Raw genomic sequence first — 26,006 nt, 5'->3', positions numbered from 1 at the left:
TCATCTAATAAGTGCTCAGAAAACGTTACCATTGATATTTTTAATCAGAGCTCATAGGACTAGAACTCCCCTGAGAGGGTGTTCTTCGGGTGCTGGGCCACCACAGGAGCCTAAGTTGAGTGGGGATGTAGATTCATGTCTCTGCAGGGCCTCCAAGTGTGCACCCCACACAGGGACACCTGCAACTCAGCTTGGTTCCTCTTGCAAAGCCATGCGCCCTGGGGTGAGGGTTGTGTAAGGCCCACAGGGAGCAGCACCTGTTTCTACTCAGTCCTCCCAGAAGAAGTGCCTTTTTGTGATTAGCCCAAGGAGACTGTAAACACTAGCTGAAGGACACTACCCCTGTGTCAACGCAGGAGAGAGGTCTTGGGTAACAGGGCCTGTGGGCCTCTCTTCGTGGCTGGCAGTAGAGTCTGCACCTTGACCCCTGAGATACTGTAGATCCTCGATCCATCTCTAGCTTGGTTCGCTAATCCCCAGAGGGACAAGTGTCTGTGGCTGTGGGGATCAGGGGAAATATTTCCAGTCTCCCAAGCCATACGTGTGAAATGAATCCTAACCACATTCACACAGCCATGTGTGTCTGAGCAGGCCCCAGACCCAGAGTGAAGGGCCAAGAGAGGCAATAGGGGCTACTGGTCCAAGCTGGGAGGCTTCTCCATGCCAGCGGGGGCTCTGATTGGAGGAAAACTGGGGTCCATGGATGGATGATCAGTGGAAGCTTGAGGCCTCAGATGTGATGGGCTAGGGAGGCTGGGAGGGCAGAGCCCCAGAGCCCAAGAGAGGTGAGCGCGGGGAAATGCTCCCGGCATGGAGATGAGATTGGGGACCAAGTGGCTGCCACATCACCTCAGGGCTCAGGTAAGGTGAGTAGTTTCAGCCTGATGCTGCAAGGAACAGGGCTAGACTAAAATGGGCTCACCTTTTTAAGGATGAAGTAAGCCGAGACACACTGCACTGGCCTAAGCGAGGGGTGGCAGAAAAGGGAAATCAAACAAGACCCCAAAGGTTTATGTTCTAGAAGCTCAGGTGAAACTAGGGAAGGCCTGGCATGCTTGAGGCCTAGCCAAAATGTATTTAGCAAAGTGAGATGAGTCCCTTGTCATTCCCTGGCACAGGGAAATGTATGGACTGAGATCCCCTCACACTGCCCTTTAGGGATTTGAAGCGTGTGTCCATGATTGTGCTGGGCTGAAGGGGCCGAAGTGGGGAGAGGAAAGGAGAGCTGTGGTGAAAAACCAGCATCGGGGCCCTGAGGAGAAAGCCCCTCTCTGTGCCGACAAAGAGAGGCAGGAGAACATTCCTCACAGTTTGGCCAAAAGTCATCCTGCCCATTGCTCTTTTTGACACAACCTCACATTTTCTTTCCAGTCCTATATTCCTGGCTGTGTGCAAGCTATTTCCACTTGGATGTTCTGCCAACAGCTTAAACTAAACATGCTTAAAGCAGAGTTTCTCTTCCCCCACAAAGCCTCACACCTTCCCAAGGCCTCCAGCTTCACTGCTGACACCCGAACAGCGCAGGGCCTGGCCGGCCTGGCTGCTTCTCTTTCTCTCCTACACCAACACCTCTTTCCCTCCCTGCCTTGAACACTGTGCCCTTCCTTGGGTAATATTTTTCAGAGTCATCTTTGCCACTCCCAGGCTGCAGCCCTCTCCCACCCTGCACCTCCACCCTGGAGATTCCTGCCACAGCCCCTGTAAACCGCGCTTCCCCGTCAAGGTCTCTCCCTCAGTCTGGGCCACGGATACATTCTGGCCGCATGCATTGGCCATTTACTGCAATGGGTGTGGTGGAGCATCCATTTTGGAAGAAAGAAAAGCATAGACACAGATAACAGAGGAGCAGGTACCCTAGTAGGGAGAGTTTGGCCTTAGGAGTGAGTCAGACCTGGCTGTGAATCCCAGCTCTGCCGCTGACTAGCTGTGTGATCTTGGGCTTGTTATTGCACCTCTCTGTGCCTCAGTGCCTTTCTCTCTAAGATGGGGATGATAGTGTTGACTTCCTAGGGTTCTTGTGAAGTTGAATTCTAGAAGGCAGCACAGAGAAGGGGCATACGCTAGAATGACATCCCCAAAGGCTGGAGTGGGCAGAGCCATGAAGACAGTCCCCAAGAGTGCAAGAGGCTGGGTGACCAGAGCTGTTTGTATATCTGCGGTTTTCCCGTTATGTATAAATAACAGGAAATCAAGTAGGGAATCAATTCAACTGGACCCAATTCTCAGCCCTTTCCAAAACTTCCCCCACCCCCTTGTGTAAACAGGAAACCAAGGCTACAATCTACAAAGCTGATTGGAGTGCCCGAGGATGCCCTGTTATCTCTCTGCTCTCTTCTCAGTTTTCTGTTTCTGTTTCTCAAAGTTCTCCCTGTTTCTTGTTCCCTCTCTTCTTCTTCGTCTTCTCTTCTTTTCAATCCTCCTCCTCCTTTTTTTTAACACAGGAGCAGAAGCGAGTGCCTGTCCAAGCCCGCTGGCCTGGGGCAGAGGAATGTGGCCACTCCCTCTGTGGGGCAGCCAGGCCCAGGCGCTCACTCAGGCTGGCAGGGGTAGGCAAGGAGCTGGGGAGGCTCCGGCACCTTGCTCCGAGGGGCTGGAAAGCACTACAGACGTTAGCTCATCACTCCCTGGCAGAGGCCGACCAGTCTGCTATTCTCACTAGCATCTTCCAGATGGGGAAATGGAGGCACAGCCACACTTAGTGTGGTTGCAGACTCACAGGATCCCAAGGTGGCTTCTGAGCAGGGTCTCCAGATGGAGTAGGAGGAGAAGGGCCATCCGGAATTCCCCAAATGGACTTCTATTCCTTTCGATGGTAAGGGGGAAGGAAGGATCTAGGAAAGAACTGTGGTCCAGACTGCAGTATCTGAAGGGGGCAGCAAGGAAGAATGGGAGGAGGATGGCTAGGACCCACCATCTCCTGAGCCCCCACACATGAACGGGCCCCCAAACAGCTGCAGCATCACTCACTAGCCCATTAGGAATGACTCACCACTCTTGCTGAGATGTGTGCCCCATCCATTGCCTCTGGAGTGAGAGGCAGCCGAGATAAAGTCTGCATGGCCAGACACCAAAGGGTTAACTATGATGCGGTTGGGTTATTACGTTTCTCTCCTGGTGCTTTTCTGCTATTTTCAGATTCTGTGCAGGGAACAATTATGACATACATAACCAGACAAAATGTTAATTAATTATTATTATTTTTTTAATTTTATTTATTTATTTTTTCCCCCCAAAGCCCCAGTAGATAGCTGTATGTCATAGTTGCACATCCTTCTAGTTGCTGTATGTGGGACGCTGCCTCAGCATGGCCGGAGAAGCAGTGCATCGGTGCGCGCCCGGGGTCGGAACCCGGGCTGCCAGTAGCGGAGCGCACAGCCATGAGGCCGGCCCTAATTATTTTTAATTATGAAAAAGAAGAAGCAATTGGGACGTGGTGACGAGCCCTGGGTGTGGAGTGAGGAGCCCAGGTCAGCCTGCTCTCTCGCTTCCCAGCTGTGTGATCCGGGGCGACTGACTTCACCTCTTTGAAGCCCAGGTTTCTATAAAATGGAGATACCCGGCCCCACAGGGTTAGCATAGATTTAAAAAGATAATGTATGTGAAAATGCTTTTTAAAATATATTTATGGAACTTTTCAAACATATACACAAGTACACATTATAATGAAGGCCCATGTACCCATCTTCAACAGTTATCATTTTATTTCATCTATATCCCCACCCACTTTACTCCCATCCCCACTGGAATATTTGTGTGTGTGTGTGTGTGTGTGTGTGAGGAAGATCAGCCCTGAGCTAACATCCAGGCCAATCCTCCTCTTTTTGCTGAGGAAGACTGGCCCTCGCCTAACATCTGTGCCCATCTTCCTCCACTTTACATGGGACGCCGCTACGGCATGGCCTGACAAGCGGTGCATCAGTGCGCGCCCGGGATCCGAAACCCGGGCTGCCAGCAGCGGAGCGCACCCACTTAACCACTACACCACGGGGCCGGCCCCCTACTGGAATATTTTAAAGCATATCCCAGACATGCCCTTTTTTTTCATAAATGCTTCAGTAGTGAACTGCTTTTTACATTTTTCACGATTAAAAAATAATACACGATAACTAAAAAATTTGGAAACTGAAGAGATCATGTATAAAGGAGAAAATAAAAATAACCCCACCACCCAGAGACAACCACATTTTGGAGTAGTCTATTATTTATTCTATGCACATATATATACATTTTTAACAAAAGTGGGATCCTGCTATATATGCCATTTTTAGGTATCATTTTATTTTAATTATAAAAGTAATAAAAACCATATTACAGAAAAATCAAGAAAAGAGGGGAAATTACCCATAATCCTTTACCACTGAATATAAAAACTGTTAATATTTTAATATATTTTCTTCCCATTTTTTTCAATTTACATACATACTTTTAACACAAGTGGGAACGTACTGATTATGCATTTTTCAAATTATGAATCTGTTTTAATTGTAAGAATATAATCATATTGCAGAAAAATAAAGGAAAAGAAAAATATCGCCCATAATCCCACTACTCAATTGTAATCACTGTTAACAATTTTGGTGTATTTACTTCCAATATTTTTTTATGCACATATAATTTTAACAAAAGTGGGAGCATACTGTTTATGCAGTTCATTAACTACAAACTTATATTTAATGATAACAATAATATAATCATATTGCATAACATGGAGAAAAGAGAAAAAAACCACTCCTAATCCTGCCACTCTACTGACACTGTTGTTGATTTGGTGTTTTCCTGACCATTGCTTCATTACCCATATTCATACAGGGCTGGAAACATAGTGAGTATTTAATTTTCTACTCTTTGTGCCCTTTGCAACTTGGCATCATATTTATGCAACTTTGTACCTAGCATTTTTTTATTTAATATTTTGTTGCAAACATTTCCCCATGAATAAAAGAGGTTTTGAAATCAGGATTTTTTTTTTTTTTTTTTTTTTTTTTTTAGTGTCAAGGTACCAAGGGACACTCCCTTACCCTGGACACATAGATTGCTTTCCATTTTTCACTATTATAAACAATTCTGCTCCAAACATTCTTGAACAAAGACTTGTGCTTTTTAACTTTTCTACACACATATTGAGTATGTTTCTGGAGACCACTCAGCATGTTTATGGGATCTCCTCTAAAAAGTGATCATCTTTTATTGGTCCCTAATTTACTCCTGTCACATGGCTCAGACAGCCCTTGGTTCCGGAGGGTGAGGTTTTGAGAACAAATGTGCATTTTCCTCTCCCTCCCCTTCCTGAGTTTATAAATCTCCTTCATCCTCTCTCAGCCCGGTTTTTAAATTAATCAGTCAGCAAGTATTATTGAACCTGAAGTGTGCGAGCTGGGGGCAGGGCTAGGAGGCAAAAAGAAAAGAACCAGAAGGCACAATCACAGCGTTTGCTGACCACTTACTACACAGCAGGTACCAACCAGGCTAAGCTTTTCCTTCCATCCTTGCAACAACCCCACAGAGTTGCTACCATTATTATCCCCATTTAACAGATGGGAAAACTGAGGCCCAAAGAGTGAAGCCACTTGGCCTAAGATCATACAGCTAGTAAATGGCAAAGTAGGGATTTAAATACAGGTGGACTGACCCCTGAACCCGGATTCTTGACCATCTGTGTAGACGGCCTCCTTACCCTCCCAGGCAGGGAGGTGTAGGGGTAAGAGTAAGGACTGCAGTCAGCCTGACCCAGATTCAAACACCAGGCCTTCTGGCTGTGTGAACTTGGGCAAATCTCCGGGACTCCGTTTCACCTTTGATAAACCCTACCTCACAGGGCTGTCGTGGGAATTAAATGAGATGATGGATTGGAACATGCCAGGCCCAATGCTGGCGCACAGAAGGTTCTTGCTGGGTGCCCACCCCTGTTCCCTTCTTGCTTCACAAGGTCCTGGTCTAGTTACCAAGTTGGAGATAAGAGTTCAGTGGAGAGCTCTGAGCTCGACTGGAGCCAACTGGGAAGTCAGTGATCCAGGGCATATTTGCAGAGAAATGCAAATGTCTCCTTTGCTCTCTCTCTGCCTCTGCAACTAACCTCCTCTCTCATCTCCCCCAACAGGAAAGGGGTGGCTTTTGTGCTCCAAAACTGAGTGCTTGAAGCCCCTCTTTTTCCTGCTCCCCAGAAGGTGGACAGCGGAGATGACAGGAAGTCCCTAGTAAGGAGACCCTTTCTGCTATGTGGGCACAGAGAAATGTGGCGGAGGGCGCTCCTTTTTCTGCCCTTCAGTGGTCCGACTGGGGGAGGGGGCTGGCTGTGGAGCAACTGCTCCGGAGACACTCCAGAAGCCGAGATGAACATATGCCTCTTTCTAACAATTGGCCTGGGAGCCATCCAATAGATGGAAGGCGGATCCGCCACCTCCTGGATCCGGAGCTTGCAGCGGAGACGTTGCTGCCGTTTCCAGACGGGCTCCTGGGAGGGTGCTGAAAGGGAGGGAAGGTCGGAGGTCCAAATTAGCAGCACACAGTTTGAAAGCCTAGGGTCGCTCACCTCCCGCAAACACCAAAATGGCTCGAGGGTGTATTTCACATGCAAACTCTGTGGGGTTTTAGGGTCCCGACAGATCCTGCCTTTTATCAGAGGGAAACAGGGCACGACTCACGAGCTTTGGGCAAAGTGAGAAAGTGCAGCGATGGTGTGTGCGGTGTGGTTGTTCCTGGGGTTTGTGTTGGGGTAGGGTGAGGGGAAGGAACGGAGATGCTCAAGGCAGCTTTTGGGGCTGGGGAATGGGTTTACCTGGCGTCCAGAGCATTCGCCACAGCTTCCTCCAGGTGTCCAGGAAGGGCCTTGATCCATCCCTCCGTTTGCTCCCCATCTTTATGTCAGTAAGCAGGTCAGCCCATCAACAAACAGAACTTTGTTCAAAGAGCAAATGGAGGGTACTTAGAGATACGAAAGAAAGAGAGAGAGAGAGAGAGAGGAAGGGAGGGAGGGAGGGAGGGAGAGAGGGGGAGAGAGAGAGAGAGAGGGAGGGAGAGAGAGAGAAAGAGAAAGAAAGAGAAAGAAAGAAAGAGAGAAAGAAAGAAAGAGAGAGGAAAAAAAGACTTTTATGTCTTCAAATCCAATTAGGAAGACAGAACACATACATAGTGAAAATGACTTCATGACATTCCCTCCCCCATTTTTCCTTAACATCAGGACTGTTTTTTTAAGAGCATGTTTTATAAACAGTGTAAACTGAGTAGTTCTTGCTGAAAGGGGCCAAAAAAGGGAGTTTGGTAGAGGGGTAATCCTGGTGGCCTTTCTGTAAGAGGTGAGATGGGAGCTTCTTGGCCACAAGGAACAGGAACTGAGATGAAGGAGAAGAAATGGACCTCTTTCCCATAAAGATTTGTACGATAATATGCCAACCCGAGAAAGATGTGCTCCAGATGCAAAATGTTGTTCTTGCTAGATGGGAATGATTATATAATCACAATAAAATAACCTGGCATCGTGGGAAGGCAGGAGGAATCCCCGTGAGCCCCGGAGCAAGCTCTTCGTACCATGCTGCCTGTTCTTGGCTTTTCGGCGTGCCTCGTGAGCTGCACCTGGCCCCACGGTCCGGGAGGGCAGCATATCGCAGCGTCGCAACCCGCCAGCCTCCTTCCGCCCTGGATGACCACCAAAGAGAATCCCTCGAACCCAACCCCGGCTCAGGCCCTCGAGGGAAGCCACCGCTGACGGATAGGCCCTCCATGAGGCTCTGCCCCGAATCCGGCGACTTTAAGGGGAAATGAACCCCCAGTCTCGGCCTTTCAACAAGGGAGATGGTGCAGCCCAAAGCGGGCAGACAGGCTCAGAGAAAGCCCGGCAGAAAACCCAAATCCTGCCCCGCGGGCCCCGTCCCGTGTGCGTCCTCCTCCTCCGGGTCATTCCCTGAGCCCATAGCTCTCCCCACAACCCCCTGAAGCCCGCTCTGGCCACCCGCTAGATTTAGGTCAGAAAACAGACACTAACAGCTCTCCCTCGCCTCAGCGCAATTACTAAGTGGAATTTATTGGGCAAGTCCATGCAGGGTGATAGGGAGAGACCGTGTCCTGGGCCCCGGCCCCCGCCAGCTTTAGAAGCGCCAGGCGTCGGCCGGGGGTCAGGGCTCGGGGAGCCCACGGCCTGGGCCCGCCAGCCCCACCCCGGGAGCCGTGGCTGGTCCCCGGCGCTGCCGGACCCGCGGGGCCGCTCGGACTCCGTTCCCCAGCCGGCCCTTCGCTTTCACACGATCCGCGGTGACTGCACCAGCTCGAGCGCCTTTAAAGGGCCACACACGCCAGCCGCCGCTATAAAATGTTCCCGGCGGCACAGCTGCAGAAGGGGCACCGCTGAGCTGCCGAGAGGAGGCTCGCTCCGCCCGGCTGCCCGCCCGCAGCCCGCCGCCTAGGGGTCGTCCCTGGCGAGGAGCAAGAGGGCTGAGGAAGGCACAGCACCCGCTCTGGCCCTCAGTGAGTATCCAGTTCAGATTTTGCCACCAACTCGCCCACGAGCCAGGACATGTGCTAATAATGCCCTAAGCCGGTTATAAAGACGTGGAAAATCGGGGGAGAGAGAAAAAGGGGGAAAAGGGTCTGTCCTTCCTGGGATTCCTAGCCGAGGCCAGCCTGCTGCCGTGTGCGTGTGCGTCAAGGCTCTCCGGGCAGCAATGGGGGCTTGAGAGCCGGGTCCACCGCGCCGGGAAGGGAGCGCGGTGCCCGCCACCGCCCCGGAGTCAAGCGCCGAAGCTGCGGACGGGCGGGCACGGGCGCGGGCCGAGGCTGCTTGGCGCGGCACGGCGCGGTGCGGCGGCGGCGCGGCGCGGCGGTGCGGGCTTTTCCCAGGCGCCCCGGGGTCGGGTGGCACTGAGCGCGACCGGCTCGCGGCGGCGGTGGCGGCGTGCGTGCCAGGGGCTGGGGGCTCCGCCGCTTCACCCGCGGCTCACCGGGCTCCGCGCTTCCCTCTCTCCAGGGCAGGCGGCTTCGCGGAGGTAAGCCGGGCCGCCGAGCAGGGTGCTGGGCTGGGCGGCGGGGCCGGGGACTCCAGTAGAGCGGGCGTGGGGAGCGGGCGGCGGCCAGGCGGGCCGGGGGCCCCTAGGGGACTTGTTTTCTGTTTGGAAGCTGCTCTGCTAGGGGCAGCGGGGCCGCCGCCCGCCCGCCCGCCAGCGAGCCGGTTCGCTCGCCAGCGCGCCCGCCTGCTGGCCAGCTGGGCCAGGCGCCCGCTTCTCCCGGGGAGACGGCAGCACCTTTTCTCCCCGCGCCCGCGCTTTCTCCAGCTTGGCTTCCACCGACTTTGCTAATCGCCCGGACCGCATCTGGACGCTCCGGCTCCGGGGCTGCACAAAGCTCAGGTTTCCTTCGGGGGCTGGAGGCGACAGGTTTTTCGGGCCGAGTTCAGCGGAATTGCGGGATGGAAGTTAGCGAATTTGGGCAACTTGTCTCTACTACCCAGTCGACCTTTGCTCTCCCGCACTCGCAAGCCTACACGCCCACGCACACCCACGCACACACTCCTCTCCCTATAAACAAGGGCGGCGGGGCAGGGCAGCGCGCGGAGTCCCTGCCTCGCGGAGCGCTGGACTTGGAGTCAGACAGACCTGGCTGCGAATCCCGGCTCCGCCACTTTCTAGCGCTGTGATCTTGGGCAAGTTACGGAACCTCTCCGAGCCTCTCTCTTCTCTTGGCGGGGTTATAGCACTGACCACAGGCGGCTTGGCTGGGGGTAGGCTCAGCCTGCGGCCCCGTCGTGTGCTCAGCGGGCGCTCAGTAAGTGTTGGTGAGGCGCGGGAGTGGCCGCCGCCGGCGCCGGAGTGCGCCCTCGCGCGCGGAAACACCGCTGGGCCCCAAACTCGCGGCGGAGGCCGAGACCCCGTGCCCCTCCCCGCCTGCTCATCCCGTCTCTACGATCGGTTCTTGATGCAGCACTTGCGGGAACGGACGCTCGGGGCCCCGGTGGTCTGGGTGCTCGCGCCCACCGTGCAGGGATGCTCCCGGCCGCCCCCAGCTCCGGCGGCTCCACCTGGGATGCGGCGAGGAGGGCAGTCTAGCTGTCCACAAACAACGGGCCTTTAGTTTTCAGGTGGCGAAACTGACTGGTCTGGTTAGAGCGCGTCCAAACCAAGCCGCAGTACTCTTTGGATTTTTAAATTTCTCCTTCTGAGTGAGAAAATAGCAATCGAGATGGAGCCATCCGGTTGGTGCCATTTTAACTTTTGGTCCCCCAACAGGTCAAAGACGCGGCCCCCACCTGCCTCTCCCTTCTCTCTTCTTCCTCTCCCCTCCCCACCCCCATCTAGGCGGGAGGGGGCTGCCGGCCCACGGGAAGGTCTGAAGTGAAGGCCGGGTGGCGGGACCGGGAACTGATTGCCAGGGCCCGCGAGACACCAGCGGCCGAGGAGGCACTTGTTGCTCTAGGTTGCCCAGCCGCCTCTCGCAGCCGTTTCGCAGTGGTCAGCTCGCGGCTTGGAGAGCAGGCTGGGACATTTCTGCGCCGCCAAGTTTTGCCTTTGAATGGGCTGGGTGGCGGAGTGGGGACAGAAAATCGGGGAAGCAGGGGCAAGGATTCCGATCGAAATGCGATTGCCTCTTCAGACAGATTTAACAGCACTTACTGAGCGCCTACGGAGCACAGACCCAGGCCAGGGGTCAGGGCGGGTGGGGAGTGGCGCTGATGGGAGGCGACAAGTCTGAATGGAAACAGGGTCCCGCCTAGGGGAGCTCCCAGCCTGAAGGGGGAGACATGATAAAATGGTCTTCCTCAAGAACTGATATCAGAACAGAGATACTTTTTCCTCGTTTTCTCGATTTCTTTTTTCCCTCTTCTTTCTGTTTCTTTTTGTTATTGTGGTCGCTGCTGCTGTTTTTTCTTTTGTACAGTAGGGTGCCTTGCCGCATAAAGAGGAAAGGCTGGATAAGGAACAGGAAAAGATAGGCAGGGACCCCCAGGAATTTTTCTTAGGAGACGAAAATTGCTTGATACTGAAGGTGCTAGGTTCTTGAAGACGACTTGGATTAGACTCCTTGTCTTGTGATCACTGGCTTGAAATATTCTCAGAGAAGAAACAGGGCTCCAATCAAGCTGTCGTGGCGAACCCAGCAATTGATTTTTTTTCTCATGTTTTCTTTTTTTACCCCCATTATTCCTTTCTCTATTTTTCTTGCCTCCTTCCCCTACAAGTAAGTAGTGCAAAGATAATAAAGATAGGTAGTAAGTGGCCACTTTCTAGAAGTGTCTGGGCAGATTCTTAAAGACCACCCGGGGGGGAGGGAGGTGTTGGGGAGAATTCTAGCCTTGTTGGAAAGATTAGAGACTCTTTTTAAGGTCCTGAAGATTCTTTGGGCCAAGAGACATTTTTAAATATGAAATTCTACATCTCTTATTCATCATGAAGGCTAGACTATATAGGACTTTTAAAAAACAAAAACAAGCTTCTAGGAAAATAACTTGAGAGTTTTCAGAGATTTCTTATTTTCTGGTTTGGAGGGATTCTTTTCCCCTCTTCCCCTTATCCTTTGGCACTTGAGCTGGGGAATCGTTTCTTCGGGAGCCATTTGAATCATTCCAGGTATGATGACTTGGCCAGTGGTCAGGTGGGGCGTGTGGGCATAGGAGTGCTGGATCCTGCTCCCAGAACCACTGCTACCCGATGGGAAAGCCATTGGATTTCTGTGTCTCAATTTCCCTCCAGGAAGAATTATTCCCACCTGTCTCTACAAATGGGTGTGGCTGGGTTCAGCAGGTGTCCTGGGAAAGCCCAGTACTGCCAGGGCTGTCTTGGAGGGGGCTTGAGGCATGGAGGAAATTGAGACATTCCTAGCTGCTCTCTGGCTGCCTCAGAGCCCCCAGACCACCCTGATCAGCTTCTCTCACACTCACGCCCAAGGCGGGGCTTTAGAGCCCCATGACACTTGCTTTGGGGACTTATTCCTTCGCTGGGCTGCAGCCTCTAGCTTTCTAGGTCTTCCTTGCCCTGACTCCTTCCCGCTTTCTACCAGTCCCAGTGGAGCCCCCGTTCTCCAGCCCAGATGCCAGTGGTCCATTGAGACAGTGTGTTACTTATTCAGGGACATACCTGCTCTCAGAATCAGGAACAGTGCCACCCCCTTCCACTTGGGCTCTGAAATCACTTGCATGAGGAAGCAGTCACGTGTGTCCCCTCCTGGTGATGTGGGTAGCTGGCTGCCTGGGCAGCACCTGGCTAAATCAAGCACCTTTCTTGCCTCTGGCAAAAGTTCCAGCTTGAGCTCCTCCCTCTGCTCAGGTGGTGTCTGGTCTTGAGTCTAACCCTCTCATGGTCCTTGCCTTATAGCTTTCGAGTTGCCCTGCTTCGGGCTTCGCTAGGGCTTTCTTGGTCAATGAAGCCTTTGCCTTATTACCTCTTCTCCCTCACATACAGCACAACAGCTCCAGCTGCCAGCATCACCTCCCACCAATTTATCCAACTTCTGCCAAGGCTCTGAAATGCCAACTATGTCGAGACCTGCACTTGATGTCAAAGGTGGCACCTCACCTGTGAAGGAGGTAACTTTTGCCATTTTACAGATGGAGACACTAAAGCATGGATAGACAAACTGGTCTGGGGCCATGTGGCAGGCATTCCTCTGGGTGGTATCTGGTGTCCTTTAGCAGAGAGGAGACAGCAGGGCTTTCTCTGGGGAGAATGAGAATAGCTTCTGCCTAAATGTGGTCAAATCGAACCCACTAGGGATGTTGAAAGATGGCAGGGAAGGGGACGAGAAGCAGACTTGGAACAAGACCACTCCATTGAAAAGATTAAAGTAAGGCTGAGAAGAGGGACAAGGAGATGCCCTTTTTAGGATGGTGAGGAGAAGGGAGGATCAGGGGGAGGGAGGTGAAAGCAGTGAGCCCACTTAGGATGGCAGGTCTGAGCTCAGGGTTCAGAGCCATGGCAGCAAAAGATACTCGAGCTGGGAGACTAAGTTTCCAGGGGCCTTTTTATTACTTCCCCACCATTAGCCCCAAATGAAGAGCATGTAAGAGCTTTCTGGGTCTGATGAATGGGAGGGACAAGCTAAGAGCAGGGGTACTATGCTGTGCCTTTCTCTGTCTTCTAGGATGCCAACCAAGAGATGAGCTCCCTGGCCTACTCTAACCTGGGGATGAAAGATCGCAAAGCAGTGGCCATTCTGCACTACCCCGGGGTAGCCTCGAATGGAACCAAGGCCAGTGGGGCTCCCACTAGTTCCTCGGGATCTCCATCTCCAATAGGCTCTCCTACCGCCACCCCTCCCACTAAACCCCCACCCTTCAACCTGCACCCTGCCCCTCACCTGCTGGCCAGTATGCAGCTGCAGAAACTTAATAGCCAGTATCATGGGATGTCCGCCGCCACTCCGGGCCAACCCGGGGAGGCAGGGCCCCTGCAAAACTGGGGCTTTGGGGCTCAGGTGGGAGGGGCGGGGTCACTCTCTCCTTCTACCGGTGCCCAGAGCCCTGCTATCATTGATTCGGACCCAGTGGATGAAGAGGTGCTGATGTCGCTGGTGGTAGAACTGGGACTGGACCGAGCGAATGAGCTTCCGGAGCTGTGGCTGGGGCAGAATGAGTTTGACTTCACTGCGGACTTTCCATCTGGCTGCTGATGCCAACAGTCCCTAAAGATGGAGGAATAAAGCCACCAATTCTGTTGTAAATAAAAATAAAAGTTACTTACAGAGATGGGCTGACTGCAGATGTTCTTCATTGACGTCTGAAGATGTATAGCATGGTCTGACATCCTTTTAGCAGTTCTGAGGCCCATGGTGGGGTTGTGGGTGGATAGCTGAGAGGGAGCTGGATGTGGTGGGAGGAAGTGGGGGGCTGGAAGGGGCTGCTCACCAAATTCCTGCTACCACTGCCACTGCTGTTATCTCTTCAGAAGCCCAAGTTCCTAGCCACATTGTCTTAAGACCCCAGGAACACTGTCCTATTCCAGGTCGAACACAGGCTGGTTGGGGGCATTCCCAGAAGAAAGACTGATCCAGACTCTTCTGCAGCCTCCTCGCCACATGCACTTCTAAGTCTAAAGGGTTGCCCTGGCCATGTGGCACACACTTCACCCGTGCTAAAAGCCACCCCCACCCACTCTGTAGCCCCAATCCAATTGACTCATTAAGGCCATGCCTTTGCCCTTTTGCCTATGGGTAATAGAAAGGACCTAACAAGGGTCCTGTGACCTGGGAGCTCAGATTTCTCTGAAAAATTGCAAAAGCTACAGACTACCACCATTGAACTGAGATTCTAGGTGCCTTCTTCAAGTCCCTCAGACAATTACTCAACCCCTTCCTCCAAGCCTGAGAAGCTCTGAGTTGGTCTGTGTCCCCTAACTCTGTCCTCCCTGGCCCACCCTGTATGGGGGACAGCCTGTTCTGTGGGCTGGCCTCTCCACCTTAGAGATGCAGATCAGGGCTGGGCTTGACAAGTTCAACATTTAGGGATATAGCCTTTGCCCTTAGATTAACTGCTGAGGAGGCAGTAGCTTCAGAAGCATGCTGAGTGACAAGACAGTAGCACTGAACTGGCTCTTGGCCTTGAGAGGGCCCCCAATCCAGCCTCATCCTCATGTTGACACAACCCAAGGGCCTGGAGACTCCTCTACCCACATTTCAGACTCCTAGAGACATTCTTCCTTGGACGTTGTGAAAAGTAATCAGCTTCTCAGGCCTAGCATCAGGCCTGGCCCATAGCAAGCGCTTTGGAAGGAGCCCCTGGCAGAGGCAATGCATTGGATTCAGCACTCCCTGTACACCTGCTCTGGGCCAGGCACTCTGCTAGGCACTGGGAACACGAATTAGATAAAGTTTGTACCTGTGAGGGAGTTCCCCATCCAGAAGGAGAAAGGCACCAACAAATTACAATAAAACACGGTATTTCCTATGACACAGGGGGAAGGTGCTATTTGATCCCAGTAAAAGAAACAGCTCCATCTGCCTGGGAAGTCAGGAAGGCTTCCTGGTATTAAACTGGCTCATTTGTTTGTTTTTATATCTCACAAGTAATAAATACATGACACACTCTCCTTGTGAAAAGTACAGACTTTATAGATAAAAGACTAAAGTACCCTTTGACCAACTCTCTCCCTCAATCCTGATCACCTCTCGCTCTCCACAGAGGTAGCAACTGTTTATCCATTTGCGGTGTATCCTTGCTGGCCTTGCTCTATGCCTTTACACAAAGACATGTCTACCCATAGAAACAATTGGGTTTTAAAATAAGACTAGAGTCGGCCAAGGAAAGAATGAGTGAGATGGAAAAGCTGGTACACAGATGCAGGTTCATGAAAGGGGCTCAGGTGGCTAAAGAACAGACGTCTTGGCGTGCAGCAGTATGGAAGGAGATAACATGGAAGAAGTTTGCAAGAGGCAGAGCACACAGGGCCTTCAAGGCCAGGTGGGGAGCATGCCTTTATCCTTAGTACTACCAGCCCTGTGGCTTGTGAAGAACGTCTGAAAATTTGTAGGGAAGCAAAGAATTAACTAACTTTGATTTTTAGGAATATCCCATGGAAGGTGGATGGTTAGATTCATCTAACACTGCAAACAGGGAGACATGGGTTTCTGAGGGGGCTGGTGAGGCAGGGGTAGGAAAACAAAGAGGGAAGAACAGAAGCCTGGGAGAGGTGAGGAGAACAGGGAGGGCTCGAAGTCCTGGAGGTCTGTGTACGGAGAAGAACAGAACAGGATTGTGGAGGCAGGAAGGGGAAGGAGCGAAGCTGTGCTTGGCAGGTGGATTTCAGAGTCTGGACAGCCCTAGCGACACAGAGCCGGGGTAGGCCCAGGAGTGGAGTCTAAAGCAGAATGGCAGGATGTGGAAGAAGCCTAGACCCTAAAAGGCTGGAGGGTTTGGGGTCCTTCCCCTACTGGGACCTTCACAAAACACAATTCTGGCCAAACAAAACAGGTTTTGGTACCTGGCTGGATTTGGCACCTGGTCCCCAGCTTGCCACTCCTGACCTCTGCAAGCTCTGGAGCCCCCAGGATGCCAGCAGCCTTGGGGTAGGGGGAAGCCCAAGCCAGGGACCAGTGCCTCTGTGAGGGGGAGGGGCTCTCTTGGAATCATGGAGGTGACAGGGGTGCAGCTGGGAAGCAGGTGGTGGCAGGGAATGGCCTGGGCATCCGTAGAGAAGGTGCTTCTGAATGAGGAGTGAGAACAGGAACTTGGGCATGGCAATCCCGCCTCCTGGTGCAGGGTGCCAGAAGTGTGGCAAACGAAGTAGCCTCCTCTCCAGAGGGCTTGGAAGGAGAGGGAGGCAGAGAGCATCCTCCAGGGAGAGCCAGGGCTCTGCTTGGGGGGGGGGGGGCTCTAATTGTCAAAGGGCAGGAGTGAGGGAAGGTCACTGGGCACAATGGGGGCAAGGCAGGGAAGCCTCTGCCCCTGCCCCACCATTTCATGTTCAGGCCTCTCACAATACAACCAGACACATTTATTAGGTTACCAGAAGATTCCTGCAACCAACTCTAAGTCTCGCCCTGGGATAGGTCCTGGGGGCTAGGAAGCATGGTTCCCAGAAGCACATAGGTAAGGAACACTGCCTATCCACAAGGAGTTTGCAGCCTGGGAGCAGATGGAAATGTGTAACCAAGAGTGCCTCCTAGAAACCAGGAGCTGTTCTGCTCTCTAGTGACAAATTATGGGGGCTCTGTTCCTGCTCTCGAGGAACTCACAGTCCAGTGGCAGAGACAGCCATAGTCTTGAAGGATGAATTGGATTTCCGTAAGGAAGCAATACTGGCAGGGGACTGAGAGGAGGGCATGGCCTTCAGGCACAGGGAGCAATTCTAGCACAAATAAAAAGATAAAATCAGAGCATGGTATAAACCAGAGCCAAGTGTCAGAAAGCCTGTGGCTTTTCCAGGGAAGGGCAGAAAGTCAAGCAGCTTGACTTCCTTGAAGGGCTGAGGGCTGAGAAAAGATAAGGTCAAATCAGATCTTGCTGTTGTTTCTACTTTATTCCACAGGCAAAGGGGAACCTATCATTCCACAAACATGGACTGAGAGTCTACTCTGTACCAGGGGCACTGTAAGCACTGGGAGTATGCAGTGAGCATGTTGCCCTTGCTCTCATGAAGCTTGAAGTTTAGCAAGGAGATAGACAATAGTCAAATAATCACGCAGATAATTAAAATTACAAATCATAAGAAGTGACAGGAAGAAAAGGTGCAGCTGCTGTGAAAGACTGTAATGGGGGCTTAATTTCAGTTGCAATATCAGGGAGGGCTTCTGAAGGTTTTGAATAAAGGAGTATTGTGGGCAGAGCTTACATGAGGAAAATGAGTCAGGCTATAGGGTGCATGAAAGATTGGAACTATGGTGATGCTAGAAAGCTGTTATAGTGGTCCAGGCAAGAAGTAACTAAGACAAGAAATTAGTCTATGATGAAAAGGTAACATTTCAATGGAGAGTTGTCATTTGATGAGTATAGTGTTTCACTTTTGCAAGATAAGTCCTAGAAATCTGTTGCACAACAATGGGAATAACTTAACACTACTGAAATGTACACTTAAAAATGATCAAGATAGTATTATTTTTTTATAATTTTATTTATTTTTCCCCCCAAAGCCCCAGTAGATAGTTGTATGTCATAGCTGCACATCTTTCTAGTTGCTGTATGTGGGACACGGCCTCAGCATGGCCGGAGAAGCGGTGCGTCGGTGCGCGCCCGGGATCCAAACCCGGGTCGCCAGCAGTGGAGCACACACACTTAACCGCTAAGCCACGGGGCCGGCCTTCAAGATAATATTTTTATGTTACGTGATTTTTACCACAATTTCTTTAAAAATTAGCATTTCAGGGGCTGGCCCCGTGGCGTAGTGGTTAAGTGCGCGCACTCTGCTTCTGGCAGCTCGGGTTCGGATCCCAGGCGCACACCGATGCACCGCTTGTCAGGCCATGCTGTGGCAGCGTCCCATATAAAGTGGAGGAAGATGGGCAGGGGTGTTAGCCCAGGGCCAGTCTTCCTCAGCAAAAAGAGGAGGATTGGCATGGATGTTAGCTCAGGGTTGATCTTCCTCACAAAAAAATAAAAAAGAAATTAGCATTTCAAAGCAGAGAGGAAATGACGGATAATTCCATAAATGCTTTGGGACAACTGGATACACTACCTCACACTTTACACCAAAATGAATTCCAGATGGACCAAAGATGTAAAAATAAAAAATGAAACCATAAAAGTACTAGAAGAAAATATGAGGGGATTTCAAAAGAAAATCTTGAAATAAGGAGGCCTTTCCAAGAATGACACAAAACTCAGAAGCTGTGGAAGAGATCGATATATTTAACTCCATAAAAAAAACTGCATGGCAAAAAGAATACCATAAAAAAGTCAAAATCAAAAAGTAAACAATAAGCTGGGGAAAATATGTGCAACTCATAGTGAATATGAAAACAACGCTTCCAAATCAATACATCAAAGACCATCAGCCCAGTATAAAAATGGGCAAATAATATCAACAAATAATATCAAAATGAAACATAGAAAAAGAAATTAAAATGGTTTTAACACTATACTAGGGGACTTCTGGTTCCAGCACAAGGTAATGTAGACTCATTTTTCCCTGCTCCTTTCCTACAAATACAACTATATACCCTAGAAATTATTCAACAGACGATGAAAGGACTCTGAAAGCAGGAAAGAAGAAGGTGGACTGGCTAGGACCTTCAGGACTTGAGGAATGACAATGCGGTGAGTTTCCTCAGTTTTCTTTTTATCTCTCGTACACCCCTAGACTGGGTGCCAAAGAGGCCTGCAACCTCAAACCACCAATGGTCATAAACACACACACACACACACACACACACACACACACACACACGGTCCAATCTGCTTGCAGCAGCAAAGCCCTGGGCTGTCTCCGTCCCCACTCCAGAACTGGGACACCAGCAGGCAGCCTGATTTGCTTGCAGTGGTAGCAGTAGCAAAGCCCCATATCTCCCTGCTGTCCACACAGTGGTGTAAGTAAACCCATGCACAGTGGCTTCAGCAACTTCCTCCTCCAGAAGATGGCCCAGCAAAAACCAGCAGCTCAGGGAAGTGCCTTCTGCCCCTGCAGACAGCACCAGAAAGGACTGAACAGGAGCCCCAGGGACAAGAGAAGAATGAAGAAACCAAAATAGCATTGCAAGGGCTTGGAAAACTAAACTGTCATTGGAACTATAACCCACAGAAGTAGACCAGAACGCACATGCTAAACCTAAACAGAGTGACTGCCTGCTAAAATAGAGGATTGAAATGGGATTAAGAGTCTCCTAACATCATAATCAAAATGTCCAGGATACAATCAAAAATCACTCATCGTGACAAAAGCCAGGAAAAGCACAATTTGAATGAGAAAAGACAATCAATTGACACCAATACCAAGATGAATCAGATGTTGGAATACCTGACAAGGGTTTTAAAGCAGTCATCATAGAAGTTCAACAACAAATTCACTTGAAATAAATAAAAAATTGAAAATCTCAGCAAGGAAATAGAAGTTATAAAAAAGAACTGAATTTAAATTATAGAATGAAAGAAAAATAACTGAAATAAAAACCTCATTGGATGGACTCATTAATAGAGTCCAGAGGATAGAAACAGTGAACTTGAAGAGGCCAATAGAATTTAGTGAATCTGAACTCACTTGAACACCAGTAAACTGTGATACACTATGTATGCATATGATACCACCTAGAGAAAGCATCAAGAAGGCTATACAAAGCAAACAATACTCAGAATCATTATAAATAAATTCAAATGGAACTCTAAAATATGATCAAGTAACTCACAGGAATGGAAGCAAAAATAAACAAAAGAATGAGAAACAGAAAACAAATAATAAAATGGCAGACTTAAGCCCTGACATATCAATATTTACCTTAAATGTAAATGTACTAAATATACCAATTTAAAAAAGAAATAAGCAGAGTAGATTAGAAAAACACAACCCAACTATATGTTGTCTCCAAGAAACTCACTTTATTTTGTTTGTTTTTTGTGTGTGTGTGTGAGGAAGATCAGCCCTGAGCTAACATCCATGCCAATCCTCCTCTTTTTGCTGAGGAAGACTGGCCCTGAGCTAACATCCGTGCCCATCCTCCTCCACTTTATGTGGGACGCTGCCACGGCATGGCCTGACAAGCGGTGCGTCAGTGCAGAGCGCACGCACTTAACCACTACGCCACAGGGCCGGCCCCAAGAAACTCACTTTAAACATAGCAGCATAAGAGGTTAAAAGTAAAGGATGGAAAAAAGATATAGCATGTAAACATTAATATTAAAAAAGCAAAAGGGGCTGTATTAATATCAGATAAAGTAGGTTTCAGAGCAAAGAAAATTACTAGGGACAAAGAGGGACATTACATACTGTTAAAAGTATCAGGAAGACGTCGTAGTCCTAAATGTGGATGCACCAACAACAGAGCATCAAAATACGTGACACAAAAACTGAGAAAGCTGAAAGGCAAAATAGACAGAGTTCGAGACCCTCTCCCAGCAATTGATAGAACAAGTAGACAAATTCAGCAAGGATGTAGAAGAACTCACAACACCATCAACCAAAAGGATCTAATTGACATTTATAGAACACTTCACCCAACAACAGAAGAATACATATTCTTTTCAAGTACTCATGGAACATTGACTAAGATAGGCCATATCTTGGGTCATAAAACAAACCTTAATAAATGTAAAAGAACTGAAATCAGACAGAGTATGTTCTCTGGCTATAATGGAATCAAACCAGAAATCAATAACATAAAGATAACAGGGAAATCTCCAAACACCTGGAAAGTAAACAACATACTTCTAAATAATCCATGGGTCAAAAAGGAAGTCTCAAAGGAAATTTTTTAAAAATATATTGAACTGGGCTCGCCCTGTGGCTTAGCAGTTAAGTGCACGCACTCCGCTACTGGCCGGCCTGGGTTCGGATCCCGGGCGTGCACCGACGTACCGCTTCTCCGGCCATGCTGAGGCCGCGTCCCACATACAGCAACTAGAAGGATGTGCAACTATGACATACAACTATCCACTGGGGCTTTGGGGAAAAAAAAAAAAGGAGGAGGATTGGTAATAGATGTTAACTCAGAGCCGGTCTTCCTCAGCAAAAAGAGGAGGATTAGCATGGATGTTAGCTCAGGGCCGATCTTCCTCACTATATATATATATATATATATATATATATATATATATATATATATATATAGAACTGAATGAAAATGAAAATAAGACATATCAAAATTTGTGAGATGCAGCTAAAGCAGGGAAATTGATAGCACTAAATGCTTACATTAGAAAAAGAAGAAAGGTCTCAAACCAATTATCTAAATTCCTACCTCAAGGACCAAGAAAAAGAAGAGCAAAATAAACCCAAACCAAGCAGAAAGAAGGAAGTAATAAAGATAGGAGTAGAAATCAATAAAATTGAAAACAAGAAAACAATGGATAAAATCAATGAAACAGAAAGCTGGTTCTTCAGGAAAAAATTCAATAAAATTGACAAACCTCTAGCAAGAATGACACAAATAAAAAGAGAGAAAACACAAATTACCAATATCAGAAATAAAACAGGGGAAATACTAGTGATTCTGCAGCTATTAAAGGGACAATAAGAAAATACCAGAAACAACTTTACACTCATAAAGTCAACTTAGAAATGAACCAATTCCTCAAAACCCACAAACAACCAGAACCCTACCAAGATGAAATAGATAATTTGAATAGGCTTATAACCATTAAATAAATTGCGTTTGTATCATTAAAGAGCTCCCAGAAAAGAAATCTCCAGGATCAGATTTTTTTTCACTGGAGAATTTTATGAAATATTCAAAGAAGAAATAACACCGATTTTATACAATGTCTTCCACGGAATAAGGGGAGGAAACATTTCCTAAGTATTACCCTGATACTGAAACCAGACAAAGACAACACACAAGAGAAGAAAACTACAGACCAATATCTCTCCTGAACTTAGATGCAAAAATTCTGAACAAAAATTTAGCAAATCCAATCCAATAATACATAAAGAGGATAATACACCATGACCAACTGGGATTTATTCCAGGTATGCAGGGTTGGTTCAACATTCAAAACTCCATCAACATAATTTACCATATCAACAGACTAAAGAAGAAAAAACGTATGAAAAAACATATCATCATATCAGTTAATGCAGAAAAAGTATTTGACAATATCCAATACCAAATCATGATTAAAAAAAAAAAAAAACTCTGAGTACACTAGGAATAGAGGGGAATTTTCTCAACCTCATAAAGAGCATCTCAAAAAAAACCTACAGCTATCATCATACTTAGTGGAGAAAGTAAGATGGGGAACAAGACAAGGTTATACATTCATCATTCTTATTCAACACAGCACTGCAAGTCCTAGCCGCTACAGTAAGGCAAGAAAAAGAAATAAAAAGCATACAAATCAGAAAGAAAGAAAACTTTCCTTATTTGCAGATGGCATGGTTGTCTACATAGAAAATCCCAAGCAATCTAGAAAAGCACTCCTAGAACTAATAAGTAAGTTCAGCATGATCAAAGGATACAAGATCAACACACAAAAAGCAATCACATTTTTATGTGCTAGCGATGAACACATGGAAACTGAAATTTAAAACATGATATCATTTACAATCACTAAATATATATATATACTTATGTATAAAACCTGGTCAGGATCTGTATGCTGAAAATACAAAATGCTGATGAAAAAAATCAAAGAACACCTAAAATGATCTATAGATCTAATGATCTATAAATTTTGCAATTTCTATCAAAATCTCAGCAAGGTTTTTTTGTAGACATAGTCATGCTTATTCCAAAATTTATATGGAAAGGAAAAGGAACTAGATTGGCTAAAACAGTTTGTTAAAGAAGAATCAAGTGGGAAGAATCACTCTAATCAATGTTAAGTCTTACTATACAGCTACAGTAATTAAGACAGTGTGATACTGGTGGAAGAAGAGACACATAGATCAGAGGAACAGAATAGACAACCCAGAAATAGACTCAAACAAATACAACCAAAGGATTTTTAACAAAGGTGCAAAAGCAATTTAAAGAAGGAGGGATAGCCTTTCTCAAAGAATGCTGCTGGAGCAATTGGACATCCCTAGGCCAAAAAAAAAAAGGAACCACAACCTAAACCTCACAAAATGTACTAAAATTAACTCAAAATGATAATTGATTTAATTTTAAAACAAACTACAAAACTTTTAGAAAAAGATAGAAGAAAATCCACAAGATTTTGAGGGCTATGTGAAGAATTCTTAGACTGGACACCAAAAGCACAATCCATAAAAGGAAAAATTGATAAATTCAACCTTGCCAAAATTAAAAACTTTTGCTCTATGAACGCCTATGTGAAGAGGATGAAAAGACAAACTATAGACTGGAAAAACATACTTTCAAAGCACATATCGGACAAAGGACTAGTATCTAGAATACATAAAGCACTCTCAAACCCAGCCTATGTAAAGAATTCTCCAGACTCAACAGTAAAAAACCAAAGAATCCAATTAGAAAATGGGCAAAAGACATGCACAGACATTTCACTGAAGAGGATATACAGATGGCAAATAAGCACATGAAAAGGTGGTCAACATCACTAGTTGTTAGGGAAATGCAAATTAAAACTACAAAGAGATATCACTACACACCTATCAGAATGGCTAAAATAAAAAATAGTGACAACACCAGATGCTGACAAGGATGTAGAGAAACTGGATCCCTCACACATTGCTGGGAATGTAAAATGGTACAGCCACTGTGGCATAGAATATGGCAGTTTTCATCAAAGTGAAGATGCACTTACCATACAACCCAGCGACTGCACTCTTGGGCATTTGCCTCAGAGAAATGAAAACTTGTGTCCACACAAAAACCTGTACACAAATGTTCCTAGCAGCTTTATTTCTAAGAGTTCCAAACTGGAAACCACCCAGATGTGCTTCCATGGGTTAAACAAAGGGAGGCATATCCATACCATGGAATACTATTCAGCAATAAGAAGGAATGAACAACAAGGAAATTATGCTGAGTGAAAAACAGCCAATCTCTAAAGGATACATGCTGCATGAATCCATGTATATAACATCCGTGAAATAACATAATTATAGAAATGAAAAACAGGTCATGGGAGGCTATACTGTTAAAGGCACAGAACAGCCCTGGAATTAGACTGGCTTCTAACTCAGCTCCACCAGGCGCTAGCAGCAGTTCGGGTGAGTTGCCTAATCTCTCTGAGCTTTGATTTCCTCATGCATAAAATGGTTTTCACTTGTTTAGTCAGTCAGTCAGTCAACAAACATTTAGTTCCAGGTGTTGAGGATAGCAGTGAACAAGACAGACTAAATCTTTGCTCTCAGTAAGCTGATATTCTAGCAGGGGGAGAGAGACAGTAAATAAACACACTAATTAACATATATCAGCAGAGACTGTACTATGAGGAAAAGTAAAGCAAGGTGAGTGAAAGAAAAGAAAGTGTATAGTGTTTAGTACAGCACTAGAACGTGTTAAATGTTCAAAAAACATCAGTCATTGTTACACATTGTTATCAATAATCAGAAAAAAATGCTATTATTAAAGATTTAAGTGTTAGTAAGGATAAAGGGAAATGAATACTCTCATACACTGCTGATGGGAGTGCAATTCATATAGCCTCTTTGGAGGTCAATTTGGTAGGTCTTTTTTTAAAAAAAAAAAAACAGGTCTTTTATTTTATTTTATTTTTTTTCATGAGGAAGATTAGCCCTGAGCTAACGTCTGTGCCCATCTTCCTCTATTTTGCACGTGGGACACCACCACAGCATGGCTTGATGAGTAGTGTAGGTCCACACCCAAGATCTGAACCTGAGAATCCCAGGCTGCCCAAGTGGAGCATGGGAACTTAACCACTACACCACCAGGCCAGCCCCTGGCAGGTCTTTTAAAATAGAAAATGTCCATGTCCTACGACCCAGCAAACTGAACTCTAGATCCAAACTATCTGAGTTTAAATCCTGGCCCTGCTATTGACTAGCTGTGTGACCTTCGGTAAATTGTTTAACCTCTCTGTGCCTTGGTTTCCTCATCTGTAAAACAAGGATAAAAAAATGGGGTTGTTGTGAGGATTAAATAAATCCATACATGTAAAACATGTAGAACAGCACTTAGCATATAATAAGTGTTATACATACATTTGTTGCATAAATTCCACTTCTCAGTATCTACCTAGAGAAATGTACAGGTGCACCCAAAGCAGGTTCAGGAATGGTCATCTACAGCATTGTTTATAGCAGTAGAAAAAAATAGAAATTACCTAAATATTCATCAATAAGGCGATGGTGAAATGAAATAAGGTATAGTGATATTATGAAACAGCTAAAGAAAATGAAGTAAATCTCTATGGTCTGACATGGAAAGATCTCTGAGAGGCGTTGTTATACACCAAAAAGCTAAATTCAGAATGATACACATGGGGTGATCCTATTTAAACAAAACAAAACATACAATATTACATATACATATATATGGATGGATAGATAGATAGATAGATAGATAGATGGATGGATGGATGGATACCCATGTGTAGAAAAATATCTGAAAGGATACACCTCAAATTGATGATGTTAGAGTTGTTACCTGGTGGGGAGTGTGGGAGGAAGCAAGATCAGGTGTAAAAGTGATCAAAAGTGATTTTATATTTTACAAAGAAAATATATCCATCTGTGACTTATGTGATTAAAAATAATTTTTTTAAAAGCTTAATGAGGAAGTAGCCAGAGGTGGCCAAAGGGAATTATCTTTTCCGCAAATGGTTCTGGAACAATTGGATATCCATAAGCAGTAAAATGAAACTCTATCTATATCTTGTCTCATATACAAAACTTAAAATGAAATGGATCATGGACCTAAATGTAAAATCTAAAACTAATAAATTTCTAGAAGAAATCATAGGATAAAATCTGTGTGACCTTAGGTTAGACAAAGATTTCTTAGATACAATACTCAAAGCATAATCCACACAAGGAGAAAAACTGATAAATTGGTCTTCATCATAA

At 47.2% G+C, this 26,006-nt stretch overlaps 1 protein-coding gene and 1 long non-coding RNA gene across 4 annotated transcripts; one reads left to right on the top strand and one right to left on the bottom strand.

Moving 5' to 3' along the window:
• Positions 1–4,986: 4,986 nt before the first annotated feature.
• LOC131401133 (uncharacterized) lies at positions 4,987–8,090 on the bottom strand. The gene is made up of 3 exons (XR_009217549.1): positions 7,525–8,090; positions 6,776–6,894; positions 4,987–6,462 (listed from the first exon to the last, which is right to left on the bottom strand). It is a non-coding gene; the product is annotated as an uncharacterized LOC131401133 (long non-coding RNA).
• A 255-nt stretch (positions 8,091–8,345) lies between these two features.
• On the top strand, positions 8,346–13,662 carry CITED1 (Cbp/p300 interacting transactivator with Glu/Asp rich carboxy-terminal domain 1). Of its 3 annotated transcripts, XM_058536180.1 has the most exons (4): positions 8,779–8,975; positions 10,057–10,177; positions 12,381–12,505; positions 13,060–13,662. In XM_058536180.1, the coding sequence occupies exons 2-4, from the start codon at positions 10,165–10,167 to the stop codon at positions 13,585–13,587; spliced, it is 666 nt and encodes a 221-aa protein (XP_058392163.1). In that variant the 5' UTR covers positions 8,779–8,975; positions 10,057–10,164; the 3' UTR covers positions 13,588–13,662. The 3 variants fall into 3 exon arrangements, with proteins under 3 accessions (XP_058392165.1, XP_058392163.1, XP_058392164.1); XM_058536182.1 differs by lacking the exons at positions 8,779–8,975; positions 10,057–10,177 and adding an exon at positions 8,346–8,457; XM_058536181.1 differs by lacking the exon at positions 10,057–10,177.
• The last annotated feature ends 12,344 nt before the right edge of the window (positions 13,663–26,006 follow it).

The sequence above is a fragment of the Diceros bicornis genome, chromosome X, assembly GCF_020826845.1.
Source record: "Diceros bicornis minor isolate mBicDic1 chromosome X, mDicBic1.mat.cur, whole genome shotgun sequence".
Lineage (NCBI taxonomy): Eukaryota > Metazoa > Chordata > Mammalia > Perissodactyla > Rhinocerotidae > Diceros > Diceros bicornis.
Note: the sequence above shows the minus strand (reverse complement) of the source record. Positions and strands in the feature narration are given on the sequence as shown.

Coding starts and splice junctions, on each gene's coding strand:
- CITED1 (XM_058536180.1), top strand. Junction 12,506..13,059: donor GCACCTCACCTGTGAAGGAG/GTAACTTTTGCC, acceptor TCTGTCTTCTAG/GATGCCAACCAAGAGATGAG.